Source organism: Tachyglossus aculeatus, chromosome 2, assembly GCF_015852505.1.
Source record: "Tachyglossus aculeatus isolate mTacAcu1 chromosome 2, mTacAcu1.pri, whole genome shotgun sequence".
In the NCBI taxonomy this organism is placed as follows: Eukaryota; Metazoa; Chordata; class Mammalia; order Monotremata; family Tachyglossidae; genus Tachyglossus; species Tachyglossus aculeatus.
This window is the reverse complement of record NC_052067.1, coordinates 137,960,925-137,976,107: the sequence shown is the minus strand read 5'-3', so window position 1 is coordinate 137,976,107 and position 15,183 is coordinate 137,960,925. Positions and strand designations below refer to the sequence as shown.

Sequence of the window (15,183 nt, the reverse complement as noted above, 5' to 3'; positions counted from 1 at the left end):
TGATAATGATGACATTTATTAAGCGCTTATTATGTGCAAAGCACTGGGGAGGTAACAAGGTGATCAGGTCGTCCCACGTGGGACTTAGTCTTCATCCCCATTTTACAGATGAGGTAACTGAGGCACAGAGAAGTGAAGTGACTTGCCCAAAGTCACACAGCTGACAAGTGGCGGAGCCGGGATTTGAATCCATAACCTCTGACTCCAAAGCCCGTGCTCTTTCCACTGAGCCATGCTGCTTCTTATTTAGTTAGTCAGGGATGGTGCCAAGAGGCCTCGGGGCCAGTGGGACTCCAGGAGGCTGTCCAGAGCGAGGCCCTCCTGCTTCCCAACACCGTCTTGGAGGCTGGATGGAGGAAGAGGCCCCCAGTTGCTGTCTGAAGTGATGGTGGGAAGGCCGGAACTTTGTCTGCTTGGAAGGATTTTGGATTTTTTTCTTAGTCTTGGAAAAGAGCGCAGAGGAGTCCAGGAAGAGAGAGAGGGTCTGAGAACGGGGTAGTGGGGTGGCCATCCGAGCGGGGAGGGACGGTGGGGGTGTGCTGGTAGGAGGAAACCAGTACCACAGAGAAGGTTGAAATAAGGCTTCCCCAAGCCCAGGGCCACTGCTCTCCTCCCACTGGCGAACATATCTCCTGGGGTGCTTCTCCCCAGAGGCTGGAGGACTGCACTTCTCCGTGTAAACTTGCCTCTTTTCTCCCTCCGTCCCATCGCCTGCCCGCTCCCCAGATGCTGCCTGGCTGCTGGGGCGCAGATTCAGTGAGCGCCCGTCCCTTGGCTCCGAGGACCAGGCTCTGTGGAAATACCCCGGTTTGATGATCTTCCTTTGGTTTTCTCTCACCCTCTGGACTAAATGGCACTTTGTCCCCCATCTCCAACTTTCCTCCTGGTGCCCCGACTAACGCAGCTGCTACCCGGCCCCGGTGCCCTGGCCTTGCACTAATCTCAAGGGGAGATTCGGAAAGGGTGAAGAAGAATCCGGGACTCAAGGGCTTGGGGGCGAGCAGAGTGCCGGACATTGCTGTCTGTCCACATCCAGGTCAGACCTGAGGCTGCAGACAGGGCAGCCCCTCCTGGACCCAGGAACTGACTTGCCCCAGGGGCCGGAGGAAAAATCTTCATCACCCCCGTAGGGGAAGCCACCAGACACATTCTTTGTGGCCACCCTCACCTGCACCAGGAAGATGAGCTTCTCCCTGGGCAATAGCTAAAGCCACCCTGTCTCCCCACAGGACAACTCCGGCAGGCGGGAGCTTGCCCCCTGCCATGCCACCATTGCCCCAGTCCCCACTGCCCACTGGCCCAGTGCCACACGGCTCAGACTCATTGGTCAGTGGTGTTTATTGACCCCGTACTGCACTCAACCTCAGTGTGGGGAGAGAACAGTGGAAGCAGGACACTCCGTCCTTGCCCTCCGGGAGCTTTCGATTAAATAGGGGAGGCAGATAGACCAAACCATCTGCAAGTAATGGAAAGACCCAGCAGTTGGAGGGGCAGACCGTGTGTGTCTCAGGTGTGTTTCAGGGGTGTCCTGCCAGTGGCTAGGCCAGGGTCAGCGTGCTGACAGGGAGAGGTCAAGGGTTTCCCTTTTCCTAGATCCGTAGGGTCAGGACAGGATTAAAAGTACCACGCTAATTTGCCTCCTTCTTAACCACCTCCCTCCCCGCCACACCACTGCCCATCTCAGATCTTTCTCCCCTGGCCTGCCCTGGGACGCTGTAAGTACCACTTGTCAAAGCAATCTGAGAACGGGCGGGGTCCTGCAGCCAGCTGGTAGCCCCTCACCATAGGCCGGGTGCTTCCCCCAACTGAGGCCTGGTCTCCTGCCTCTAGCTCTCCCTTTTTCCTCCCTCCCCTCTACCTTGGGGAGCAGCCCCAGGCCAGTTCTTCAGCCACATTCAAGCCAGGGGACAACTAGAGAAGAAGAGGAGAATTGGGGTGACATCCAGGAGTCACGGCTTGGGGATCCGAACCCCAGAACATTTGGGGCTGAGCTGTGTCCAGCCCAGGGACCCCGGCTGAGGGCATTGACCGTCTCTGGTTCTTCGAGTCTCCCCGTGCTCTCGTTCTGATCTGTCTTGTCCAACACCTGCTAACTCTCCTCCTCTGGGGTAACACACAGCACCCTACTCTTGTGCTCTTCAGCTCACAGCGGTACCTCTGATTGACAGAGCACTCAACTTCAGCAGGGTCCCCACCGCTTCTCCCACTCCACTCTCTCTCACAACCCCCCTGGGGATGGGGGTGGGGCGGGCGGTGGGGGATGAGGGTAGAAGGGTGTGATTCTCCTCCCTGCCCAGATGGGCCAAGAGGCTAAAGCCCAAGGAGGGTAGGAGGTTTGCCAGAAAAGGCCCAGCACAACAGAGGCAAGGCTGGAACTAGAGAGCCCAGGCCTAGACCCTCGGGACCTGGTGAGCTGTCCTGCCCTCTCCTCCCACCGGCCTGGGGCTATCCCAGCCCTCCCTGTGCCCCCCTCCGCCCTCCCCCCCTCCCCCCCCAACTCACCTGGCCCTGCCTGTGTCGTTACAGGCCCCAGCATGCACAGCAGCATCCGGCAGCGCCTGGTGGATCCCCCGCACCCCCTCGGATCGCAGAGGTTGGTAGAGGGTCCCGGGCCGGGCCACAATGAGTCGGGCCAGCTGGGGCATTACGTGGCGGGCCGAATGTCTCTCCGGCGAATGCGCAGCTTCTCCTTCGGACAGTCTTTCAGTTCCGACGTTCACGGGACCAGCCCGCCATCTGCCGCCTCTTCCTCCTCCTGCTCCTCTTCCTCCACCACCACCACCGCCACCACCTCCTCCTCCGCCGCCGCCTCTGCGCCTACCTTCCATCACAGCACCTGTCTATTACCTGTCTATTACCATCACAGTACCTCTTATTTCCTCCAGTTGGACCCCCACCCCGACCTGCCCCCTCCTGACGTCACCTCCGGGATTCACTGTCGTTCGGAGAGCTTTGGGTATACGGCCGTCTCTTTCCTGTCTCCCCCCGCCTGCTGCCGGGCGGCGGCGTGCCCGCCCACGCGCCAACCGTGGCGTGCTATCCGGTGGCCCCCATATCCTCCCCTTTGGCTTGGGTTGGGTTCTCTAATCTCCTAAGAGCTCCGAAGACTCCTGCTCAGGGTCCGTCTCTCCCCCGACCCCGCTAATTGGCTGTTTGTGAGGGTTTCCTATTTCTGGGCACCAGAAAGGCACTCCGGGTGGCCCCCACCCAGGTGTCAGGTGGGACTGTTTCCCACAAACCAATTGCAAAAGAAACTCAACTAGTGAAATGGGCCAGAGTCCCCAGTCCAGCCAGTAGGGCCCGCCAGCCAGTGGTGTTTGACAGCAGATCTTCCGGAGACTGTTCTGTCCCCCTTCCCTCAGCAGTGGGTCAGGCCAGGCTGGCAGGAAGGGTAGGTTAGGGTTAGAGTTAGGGGTATGGAGAGACCCGTCCTAGCCCTTGGGAGAGGGGCACTGCACTCCCAGAAGCCTTAGGCCCAGCCAAACTGCTGGCAGGTGAGGCCTCAGGTTCTCCCCGGCAGTGACAGCCTGGGAACTCATATATTCTTACCCAACTTGAGTCAAAGCCCAGTCTCAGGGCCCTCCCACCCCCCACAACCCAGACTGTGCTGTCCACTTGTCCTGGCTCTAGCAGGTCCTCACTGGAAGCCCAGGCCTGGGGCGATGGAGGGTGCGTTTGCCCTTCCAGACCCCAGCATCTGCCTGGCAGGGGCCCGGACAGGCCGTTCACTGTCACCATCGCACTGTGTGGAGCATGTGCCCAGGGTGGAGCCCCACTCTGGGCCTAGGGGAGGGACCAAGAACTCAGGCCCGATCCCTGCCCTCAAACCCCAGGTCCTGCTAACTGAATTCTCACCCTGGGCCTCTCACATCTCTGTGGATGAGGTGACCCTTGGAGGTCACTTGGTGTTTGAGGCCCAGGAGTGGGGGTGTTCTAAGCACCTGAGCTTACCATCCTGCCCTTCCCACCCAGGCTCTCTCCTCAGGAGACATGGCTAAGGAAATGGCATGGTTCTTCTCAAGCCACTAGACTGATCCCAGTACCCTGAAGCCTGCCTGCGGAGCCAGGGGTTGATGCAGGGTGGAAGAGCAGAGCCGAGAGCAGTACATTACCAGCAGACTTAGTGTCTTCCAAATTGGGCGGGCAGGGGCCCCTGGTTAGTTCTGTTCCAACTGGCCTGTCCTGGCAGCCCCAGGAAACGGAGCCTTCGTCAGACAGGAACTTAGCCAGAAACTGGGGAAAGGGATTGGTTTGGGACGCTGGCACACCAGGCAGGCGGTCGGGTGGCTGAGCCTTGACTCAGACTCTGGCTCCTCCCAAATCACGAGCGCCAGTGGCCCCAGCCCAGTGGCTAGCCGGGGCCTTTCCTAACGTGATGTCGGTCCTAAGCAGGCCTGCCAGGACAGGGAGGGAATGGAAAAACGGTCTAGAGGTGGGGAGTGGCTTTCCTGAGGTCACCCGGCAGGGGAGCGGCAAAGTCAGGGATAAGGCCCTGTTCTTCTCCCTCCCGGCCCCCGTTTTCTCATCCCCGACCCTTGGGTGCCATAGTGGCTTTGAGTCCTTGGCTACAGAGTGGCTGGGCAGAACAGACCCACTAGTGGGGAATGAGCAGAGGCCAGCTCCCACACTCCCCTGCTCCGCCACCATATGCCCCTAGCCTTGGAGGCCAAAGGCTAGGCTTCTGAAATGGTAGCCAGGCCCGGGAAGCAGGCAGGCAGGCTCTGTGAACCCCAGGCTCTGAGAACACCATGTTTGTCACAAGGACAGTTCCATCCTTCCCTCCACCTGCCTCCCCCTTCATGGACCCATGACATCCCAACTCTGGCCCGGGCTCTGCATGCTGGCCAGGCGGCCTGCTGACCATCCAGCTCGATTCACTATTTGATTTTCTTTTGCAACGTGCTTCAGAGGATGCTCTGTCAGGACAAACAGGCTCTGTAGTAAGGTCAGTAGCGCTGCTCTGCGGGGAGGGGGGAGGGGACGGGGGAGTGGCAGAGACCCGCTGCCCTCAGCGAGCCGTGGCATCCAGCCACGCTCCCGCCGCTGGGGGCCGAGACCCGAGGGGGAGGAGCAGGGGTTGCCTGGCCCCTCCAGGAGGGGCAGGTGAGGGTGGAGGTAGCGGAACCTCCCTCTTCCTTCCTTCTGCCCGGCCTTCAGGACAGCCGCTCGGGGAGGGGACTGCTAAGGTCCGTGGACAGAGAAAGACCCAACCAGGGTCGGTTAGAGGATCAAGACGGCTCCCACCAGCCCCTTGCCATAAGCTGCGGCATTAGGACACTCACCCGCTTCCCTGTCCCAGAAAGCCCCAATCTCAGTTGGCTGGAAGAGGACTTGGGAAGTTGTCTTGGACAGACAAAAAGCCCCCAAATCTCCCTGAAAAGACCAGGTCAGCATTTAGGGAGTCCAGGTCCGTGGAGAGGCTGGGGGCGACAGTTCAACTTGAGCCTGAGATCTCTCCCCCACCCCCATTGTGGGCCTTGGAAGAGGAAGGTGGGCTCCAAAAGCCTGAGGGCCCAGGGCTTGCCTGGGGCTGTTGTCAGTCTTCTTGGAGGAGGGGCAAAACCAGTGGGTTTGAAGGTGGAATTGGGTTGGGACCAGGCAATCCCTTAACCTGCTGCTACTGCTTCTGCTTTTTCTTCCTCCTCTAGGGGTGCAGGTCCCACACCCTTTCTGGCCCTCAGCTCCCTTCCTTCCTTCCTTCCTTCTTGCTGCCCGCCCTTCACCCTTCCACTGCCTCCTTAGCCGCTCCCCCCCACACACACACACACACACACAGACGAGGTGCTTAACTCTCTCCTTCTCTTCCCCTTGCCACTCTGCTCCCCTCCCCTCACCCCCCCTCTCCTGGGCAGCCGCTTCAGTGTCTTCCCCAATGCAGGAAGCCTGGGAATGGAAAGGTGGGCTCCAAGTGCTGTTGGCCACCAGCTTCCTCTCTGTGGAACCTTCCTATGATCCTCCAGCAAGGGGCAGCGCCATTCTGGGCCCTCTGAGAGTCTCTGACCTCCTGTTTTCTCTTCCTTTCCCAGCAGCCTTCAGGATGGAAGCTGCTGCCTGAAGCAGAAAAGTGGAGGGGTGGGAGAGGGGCTGGGGAAGGCTGAGGGAGCGGAGAGGGCAGGGGGCTGGGGCCAGCAGTGGTCCGACTGACTCTTCACCACAAGACCCCTTCCCTGCTTCCCCGAAACCCAGGGCACAGAGCTGTGGACCTTCCCCAAATTCAGCCCGGGCACAGCTCTGGGCACTGCCACTGTGGGCGTGTCTCCCAGGCCAGGCCTGTGCATGCCATATGCTGTGAATTGAGAACCTCTCACCCTGTCCCAGCTCCTAGGCTGGCCCAGCTGCCTGCCTGGGGCCCTGGGACGGGAACCCACAGCCCCTGTTGCTCACTCGCCATCCAGCCCCGGCCCCAGCCAGTGGCTGTTTGCTAGGCTGCTCTAACCCACCCAACCCTGTCCCACTACTGCATGAACTCCGTGGGCTGGATTGCCCCCTGGCAGTACCAGCTGGGCAACCCCGTAACCACCCCCTAAGTGGACTCAGGACCAGGGCGGCTGTGGCAGCTCCTGTTAGGTTGGGGAGAAGCTGGGAGGGGCCGGGTCCAGCATGCCCCACCTTCCCACTCTTCCCCCTTCCCTCCCCCCACCCCCACCAGCTGCAGTGGGAGAAAGAAGGAGGTTTGTGGGGAGGGACATCCCATTCACCCGGAGTTGGGACTCATCTTCGGCTGAGGACTCAGCTGGCCCCTTTAGCCCGGGGACCAGCTGCCCTGCTCACCCTAGGAGTGTCAGGTCTGAAGGAGCCTTTGAGGGAGGGGTGGGACCTGGGCTGGATCTCCACCAGAAGTGGAAGGGCGGGGCTCCTGGGCCATTGATGGTGTGTTGACAGTCTCTCTACTTTTGTCTCTCCAACTCTGCTTTTCCACGTGCCTGTTGTCCTCTGCCCTTCACCCCCTTTCGTCCATCCTTGTTCGTCCCTCTCTCCATCTCTTCCTTTCTCCCACCCTCCTTTTTCACCCCGGACCTCTTTTCCCACCGGCCCCTGACCTCTGTCTTTGTCTCTGTCCCTGCCGGTCTCCCTCCATCTCTGTCTCCGCCCATCTGCGTGTTTCCGCCGCAGGGACTTGACCCATTCCGACTCGGACTCCTCTCTCCACATGAGTGACCCGCAGCGCCTGATCACCTCCAGCTCGGGCTCCAAGCTCCTGGCCTCCAGACCCGCCCTGCTGACCCGCTCCACAGACGAGGCCCCCCTGGCCTCATCCGCCCTCCCCTCCAACGGCAGTCACCGCGGGCCGGGGGAGGCGGCCGGCCTGGCAGCAGCCCTGCAGGAGAAGCTACCCGCCGATAGCCCGACCGTGGCCAAGAAGGCCCTGCAGCTGCTGAACCACGGGCTGGAGCAGCCGTCCGTCCTTGGGGAGCTGGGCCGCCCTGCCCACGGCGGCCACCACGCCCACGCCCACAGTGGCCACCATGGCCACTCGGATTCCTCTCGCTCCCACAGCCCCAGCTCCACTGAGCCGGACACCCCCTCCCCCGTCGTGGACGGCCGGGCGGCCCCCCACCACCACGGGGGCGGCGGCGGCAAGACCACTCGGATCCCGCATCTGGCCGGCAAGAAGCATGGTGGCGGCGGCGGCGAGGATGACAGCGGCTCCACGGGCGAGGAGACTGACTCCAACCAGGGCAAGAAGAAGTTTCCCCTCAAAATCTTCAAGAAGCCCAAGAAGTAGCCCCTGAGCAGGTCGAGGGCAGGGAGTGGAGTAGGGGGCTGCCTGGAGCCCCAGTGGGGTTGGGTGAGGGGGTCTGGAGGTCCACTCTCTATCCCCCCACTGGCTGTGCCCTGGCTCACCCCAGGACCCCTCCCCCGGGTTTTCCTTATTTATTTGCCGACCACTGCTGGTCCCACTTTGGAAACCACTGGCCTCTTCTTCGGCCCCTCCTCCCGAGAGCCTCCCTTCCCGGCGCTGTCCCCGCTTTGCAGTGCATGACATAGACCTGTGCCCTTGGCCCCACGCTGAGGGGCATGGGGCTTGTTTGTATGTTTTCCCATTTTGTTGGTGGGTGGGTTCCTTTTTTTTTTCTTCTTTTTTGGGTTTTTTTTTCTTCTCTGTGTTTGGCACTTCTGATCGGCAAGGGCAAGGCCTGGCCCCAGCTGAGGCTCTGGGGACCAGAATCCATGGCTGCCCCTCTTGTACCCTCCGGCCCGAGCTGCCCCCTCCCTCCACTGCGGATTGTACCGTGGAAGCTCTGCCGGGTGGGCAGACCCTGGGCCCCGGCAGCTCAGTTGCGGGGAGGTGTCCCCTGCCTCCCCGCATCAAAACCCCTGTATCTCTGAACTCCACCCCCTCCCGGTCCATTTCCAAATCTCAGATCACTAGGTCATGGCGAGTTTAGTTGGGTTTTCTGGTGGGACCCAGCCTGACCTGGTCTCTGCATCTGCCCCAACCCTTTCCTGTCAGGGAGGGGGTCAGTCAGAGAGATAGGTGAAAGCAAGCTGCTGGGGGCAGGAGTAGCTAAGGAAGGGGCTTTGGGGACGCCTCTCTTCTCCTTCTTTCTCTCAGCGCTCCTCTAGGGGCTGGGGTCTTCATCCCTAAAACCAACCACTTTGGGGCTCCTCCCCTGAGCCACCTGAAAAAATGGTTGGAGGGAGTAAAAGCCCTGCCCTTCCCCCTCGCCCCTTACAACTTCCTTCATGGCCCCTCGATCCCAACGCCTTCCAGGCCCGTTCCCTGGGCAGAGCAGGGTGGGAGTGAGCCTGTGGAGAGGTGGACTCTCCCCGAAAGCCAGCCCAGGAACTGGGGCAGGGGAGCGTGTTGTCGGCAGTTGCCACCCCAATCCTAGCCAGTTTAGTCGGTAGGATGCGGGGGGGCTGTCCTACGTCTGAGGGCATCAGCAGGGACTGATTGGAGTGCAGTTGGGTGAGTCTATTATTGCTTTTGAACCAAAAAACAAAACAATCTCCTGAATTTCCCAAGTGCCTGCCCCCTTTGCCCCCAGCTCTCCCCGCTCTCCCCTCCCCTAACTCCCTCCTTGTGCCACAGTCCTTGGCAGGCAGTGGGGAGCCCCGGGACAAGGGAAGAGAAGAGGGGCCAGCTTCCCACCTCCCTCCCCCCGACACCAGGTTGGGAAGCCCCTCAGGCTCACAGGTTTGGCCCCAATAGGGGCATGGGGGGGGGGGGGGGGGCAACCCCACTGTCCCCCAGCTGTGCCTGGGCTGAGGTGTTGACCCTCCCTGGGGGAGCCCCAACCCCCCCGCCCTCTGCCAGAGGGGCACATCTATGTCACTCTCCCCAGCCCAGTTCCTCTGCCCAGAGCCCAGGTCCCCAAGGAGGGCCGGAGCTGGGAGGGCCTCGATGGGTGGGTTCTCTGGCCTTCCACCACTCTGTGCAGTCCAATAAAGCATGTAGGAGATTTTAACCACCCTGACTGCGCCTTTCATTATCCCTCCCCAACACAGACACCTCCACTTCCTCCCCAGAGCCAGAACGAGTGGGAGGAGTGGGAAGTGAGGGGAGGGGAGGAAAGTGGGAGGAGGACTGGAGAACGGTAGAGAAGGCCAGATCTTGGCAAGTGTACACACACTCTCTCTTCCTCTGTCCTGGCCGCCTGCCCCACGCAGAGCAGAAGGCAAGCTTCGCATGGGTCTTCCCAAGGTGTTCAGGGGATGGAGCCCCACTCTGGTTGGTGAGGGGAGGGAGGAATAGGCCTGAGGAGGGGGCTGGGGGCCAAAGAAGGGGAAGCCAGCCATTGGGCAGATTTGTTCCCAGGACAATGTGGAGGAACAGTGAACAGCTGCAGAGCAGATAATAATAATAATGGCATTTATTAAGCGCTTACTATGTGCAAAGCACTGTTCTAAGCGCTGGGAAGGTTACAAGGTGATCAGGTTGCCCCACGTGGGGCTAACAGTCTTAATCCCCATTTTACAGATGAGGTAACTGAGGCCCAGAGAAGTTAAGTGACTTGCCCAAAGTCATACAGCTGACAATTGGCAGAGCTGGGATGAGATGAGACTTGAGACCCAGCCTGGTTTGACCATGGACACCTGAGGAAGCCTACCTAGAAGGAGGGACTGGTGAGGGCGGGGGCTCATTCCTGGTCATTCTTGACTGCTGAAATTCATGCCAGCCCAAGCAGGTACCAAATTCCCTCCTTGACTACTCCATCAACCTCTTTGTGGACACTACCTTCCTCCAGTCTCTCTCCTCCGTAGTCCGTACTTCACTCTGCTGCCTGGATCAGTTTTCTAAAAGTAACACTGTGCACCCTTCTCCCCACACCTCAAAAACTTCCAATGGCTGCCCAATCATCTCCATATCAAACAAGCTCCTTGTTGGCTTTGAGGCACTCAGATCACCAGCGTGACAAGTGGGCAGAGCACAGGCCTACGAATCGGAAGGACCTAGGTTCTAATCCCAGCTCCACAACTTGTCTATTGTTTGACCTTGGGTAAGTCACTTCACTTCTCTGTAGATTAATTTATATCTACACCAGCACTTAATACAGTGCTAACAAATACCATTTAAACAAAAAAATCAGCCCTCTCCTGGTTACCTATCCTTGTTCTCTTTCCACCACAAGCCAGCCACATACTTCACCCCTCTAATAATAATAATAATAATAATAATGGCATTTATTAAGCACTTACTATGTGCCAAGCACTGTTCTAAGCACTGGGGAGGTTACAAGGTGATCAGGTTGTTCCATGGTGGGGCTCACAGTCTTAATCCCCATTTTACTGATGAGGTAACTGAGGCCCAGAGAAGTTAAGTGACTTGCCCAAAGTCACACAGCTGACAAGCGGTGGAGTTGGAATTTGAACCCATGACCTCGGGACCACCTGATCACCTTGTTAACCTCCCCAGCACTTAGAACAGTGCTTGGCACATAGTAAGCGCTTAATAAATGCCATCATCATCATCATCATCATTTCCACTGAGCCACGCTGCTACCACCCTACTCCCTCCCCCTTCATAACCCAGGAGACCACTGCTCTCCTCATCTTCAAAGCCTGTCTGAAATCCCATCTCCTCCAGAAGGCCTTCCCTAATTCATCTCTCATCTCCCCATCCTATTCCTCCCCCAACTGCCATTTAAGGCACTTCTGTGTCACTTCATTCATTCAATCGTATTTATTGAGTGCTATAGTGCAAAGCACTATACTAAGCACTTGGGAAAGTACAATATAACAACAAACAGACATATTCCTGCCCACAGAGCTGTCTATATATCCTCCTGTCCTGCCTCCACCATCTTTTTCCCCAGATTACCTGGCTACCTATTTCATCAACAAAATTGAAACCATCAAGTGTGATCCTGAAATCTTCCCTGCTCCTCTCTAATCCCCCTCTCTTCCTCCACCCTCTTCGACTCTCCCTATGTTCCCTGCGGTAACTCAAGATTAGATCTCTCACCTCCTCTCTAAATAATAATGATGGTATTTGTTAAGAGCTTACTATGTGCCAAGCACTGTTCCAAGCACTGGGGTAGGTACTCTAAATTCATCCATTCGTTCAATCGTATTATTGAATGCTTACTATGTGCAGAGCACTGTACTAAGCGCTTGGGAAGTACAAGTTGGCAACATATAGAGACAGTCCCTACCCGACAATGGGCTCACAGTCTAGAATCTACTAAATCTAAATCTACTAAATCAACTCCCTCCACCTGTGCTTCTAACTCCATCCCTTCATTCCTTTTTAAAACATTCAAAACATACTTCACTCTGTTACACGGTTCATTTTTCAACAAAAGCGTTCAGTTCATGACTCCCTGCTCCTCAAGAAGCTCCAATGGCTGTCCATCCACTTCTGCATCAAACAGAAACTCCATACCATCGGCTTTAAAGCACTCAATCAGCTTGTTTCATCCCAACTCATCTCCTACTACAGCCCAGCCCTCATGCTCCGCTCTTCTAGAGCCAACTTCCTCACTGTGCCCCAATCTTGTCTTTCTTGCCACCTCTCTCTCTCCCATGTTATCCCCCTAGCCTGAAACTCCTTCCCCCTCCATATACGCCAGAACACCACTCTCTCCACCTTTGAAGCATTCCCAAGAGCACATCTCCTCCAAAAACCTTTCCCCAATTTAGCCCTCTTTTCCCCAGCTTGCTCTTCCTTCTCTGTCGTCTGTGCAGTTCAATCTTTGACCTTTGGCCACTCAATATGCACCCCACCCCCAATCCCACAGCGCTTATGTACATATCTTCAAAGTATATATTTTAAATTATATATATTAATGTCTGTTTGCCCCTCTAGACTGTAAACACATCATGAGCAGGGAATGCATCTACCGATTTTGTTATATCGTACTCTCCCAAGTCCTTTGTACGGTGCTTGGCACATAGTAAACACTCAATAAATACGATTGATTGATTGATTCCTTATATTCTACTGTTTCCTCCTATCTGTAGGTTATTTTAGATTGTAAGCTCCTGGAGGGCGGGGATCATATCTATCAACTCTATTGTCCTAATAATAATGTGGTATTTGTTAAGTCCTTACTCTACATGAAGCACTGTGCCTGACACATATTAAGCACTTAACAAATACCATCATTATTATTAGGTACAAGTTAATCAGGTCTGACAATCCCTTTCCCATGTAGTGCTCATAGCTTAAGCAGGAGGGAGAACAGGTATTGAATCCCCATTCTACAGATGAGGAAACTGAGGCACAGAGAAGTTAAGTGACTCACAGCAGGTACATGACTTTGCTGTGTGACCTTGGGCAAGTCACTTATCTGTGCTTCAGTTACCTCATCTGTAAAATGGGGATTAAAAGTGTGAGCCCCACATGGGACAACCTGATCACTCTGTATCTACCCCAGTGCTTAGAACAGTGCTTGGCACTTAGCGCTTAATGAATAATACCATAATTACTATTATTATTATTATTGTTATTATTAGTGATTAGAATCCCGGTTCTCTGACTCCCAGGGGCATGCTCTCTCCACTACGTCACCCTCCTTCTCAGGTGTACCCCACCAAGTTCACCGACTCAAATTCTAGGTCAGTCAATCATATTTATTGATTGCTTACTGTGCGCAGAGAGCACTGTACTAAGCACTTGTGAGAGTACAATATAACAAGGTACAGTGTTCTGCACAGAGCCAGGGCTCAGTTCAATACCATTGGTTCAAGGGCTTAGTACAGTGCTCTGGGCATAGTGGGCGCTCAATAAATACCATTGATTGACTGATCGGTTGTTAGGAGAGTTAGGAGATTTAATCCTCTGCTGCTGCCATCCCACCAGTTGATGAGAAGCAGCGTGGCTTAGTGGAAAGAGCACAGGCTTGGGAGTCAGAGGTCGCGGGTTCTAATTCCAGCTCCGCCACTTGTCTGTTTTGTGATCTTGGGCAAGCCACTTAACTTCTCTGTGCCTCAGTTATCTCATCTGGAAAATGGGGATTAATAATAATGATGGCATTTATTAAGTGCTTACTATGTGCAAAGCACTGTTCTAAGCGCTGGGGAGGTTACAAGGTGATGAGGTTGTCCCACAGGGGGGCTCATAGTCTTAATCCCCATTTTACAGATGAGGGAACTGAGGCCCAGAGAAGTGAAGTGACTTTTCCAAAGTCACACAGCTGACAGTTGGCGGAGCCGGGATTTGAACCCATGACCTCTGACTCCAAAGCCCGGACTCTTTCCACTGACCCACACTGCTTCTCTATAATAATGATGGTATTTGTTAAGCGCTTACTATGTGCAAAGCACCGTTCTAAGCGCTGGGGAGGTTACAAGGTGATCAGGTTGTCCCACAGGGGGGCTCACAGTTTTAATCCCCATTTTGCAGATGAGGTAACCGAGGCCCAGAGAAGTGAAGTGACTTGCCCAAAGTCACACAGCTGACAGCTGGTGGAGTGGGATTTGAACCCTAGACCTCTGACTCCAAAACCCATGCTCTTTCCACTGAGCCATGCTGCTTCTCTTAAATCTGGATTAAGACTGTGAGCCCCCCGTGGGGAAACCTGATTACCTTGCATCTGTTATCGACAAGTAGGGGGCAAAATAAATTAACCGGTGTAAATCGGCCACGGGTTCGAGGACCCAAGGTGGTGACACAGATAGGAAAAATGACCCGGAGACATGAGTTCAGATAGAGCAGTAGAGGTAGAAAAGGTGACTGCGCCCCCGTTCATCTCCGGAGAGGTACGAGGGACAAACAGCCCCTATTCCAGCCGCTTCTTCCCTTTTATTTGGTTCCTCATCAGAGCCACACAAAGGATTCCCAGGCGTGCGAAACTTTGGCACACTGTTGTGAGGAGATGTTAGCAGGAGCCACCTCCCACACAGGATGGGGTCGTTTTAGACAGGGACTAGCCGCTTTCAGAAGCAGCATGGCTCAGTGGAAAGAGCCCGGGCTTTGGAGTCAGAGGTCACGGGTTCAAATCCCGACTCCGCCAATTGTCAGCTGTGTGACTTTGGGCAAGTCACTTCACTTCTCTGTGCCTCAGTTACCTCATCTGTAAAATGGGGATGAAGACTGTGAACCCCCTGTGGGACAACCTGATTGCCTTGTAACCTCCCCAGCACTTAAAACAGTGCTCTGCACATAGTAAGCGCTTAATAAATGCCATAATTAATTAATTAATTAATTAGATCAGTCAGCCCTCCTCGATTACAGAATCTTCCAAGAGGCCGCGCCTATCCCTCACATACTCTGCCGTTAAACCCTGCTTACAATGGAGTCGGTTCATTCATTCATTCACTCATTCATTCATTCATTCATTCATTCATTCAATCAATCGTATTTATTGAGCGCTTACTGTGTGCAGAGCACTGTACTAAGCGCTTGGGAAGTCCAAGTTGGCAACATATAGAGACGGTCCCTACCCAACAGCGGGCTCACAGTCTAGAAGGGGGAGACAGACAACAAAACACATATTAACAAAATAAAATAAATAGAATAGTAAATATGTACAAGTAAAATAGAGTAATAAATCTGTACAGACATATATATAGGTGCTGTGGGGAGGGGAAGGAGGTAGGGCCGGGGGGATGGGGAGAGGAAGGAGGGGGCTCAGTCTGGGAAGGCCTCCTGGAGGAGGTGAGCTCTCAGGGCTTTGAAGGGAGGAAGAGAGCTAGCTTGGTGGTTATGCTAAGCCTTTAGGGAAAATGCAGTCAATGCCGCTTCTGCTGGAGTACGCGGCTAGGGTGGAAAACAGTATCTGTCCCAGCGCTTAG

At 55.6% G+C, this 15,183-nt stretch overlaps 1 protein-coding gene across 2 annotated transcripts in view; it reads left to right on the top strand.

The window, feature by feature from the left end:
• STIM1 (stromal interaction molecule 1) overlaps window positions 1–9,166 on the top strand; it is a 211,122-nt gene extending 201,956 nt beyond the window's left edge. The window contains exons 11-13 of one of the 2 annotated variants that reach the window (XM_038766384.1): window positions 727–807; window positions 2,527–2,593; window positions 7,114–9,166. In XM_038766384.1, the coding sequence (XP_038622312.1) occupies window positions 727–807; window positions 2,527–2,593; window positions 7,114–7,726 (761 nt within the window). In that variant the 3' untranslated portion in view covers window positions 7,727–9,166. The remainder of the gene's footprint in view (window positions 1–726; window positions 808–2,526; window positions 2,594–7,113) is intronic. The other variant, XM_038766389.1, reaches the window with a different exon arrangement.
• The last annotated feature ends 6,017 nt before the right edge of the window (window positions 9,167–15,183 follow it).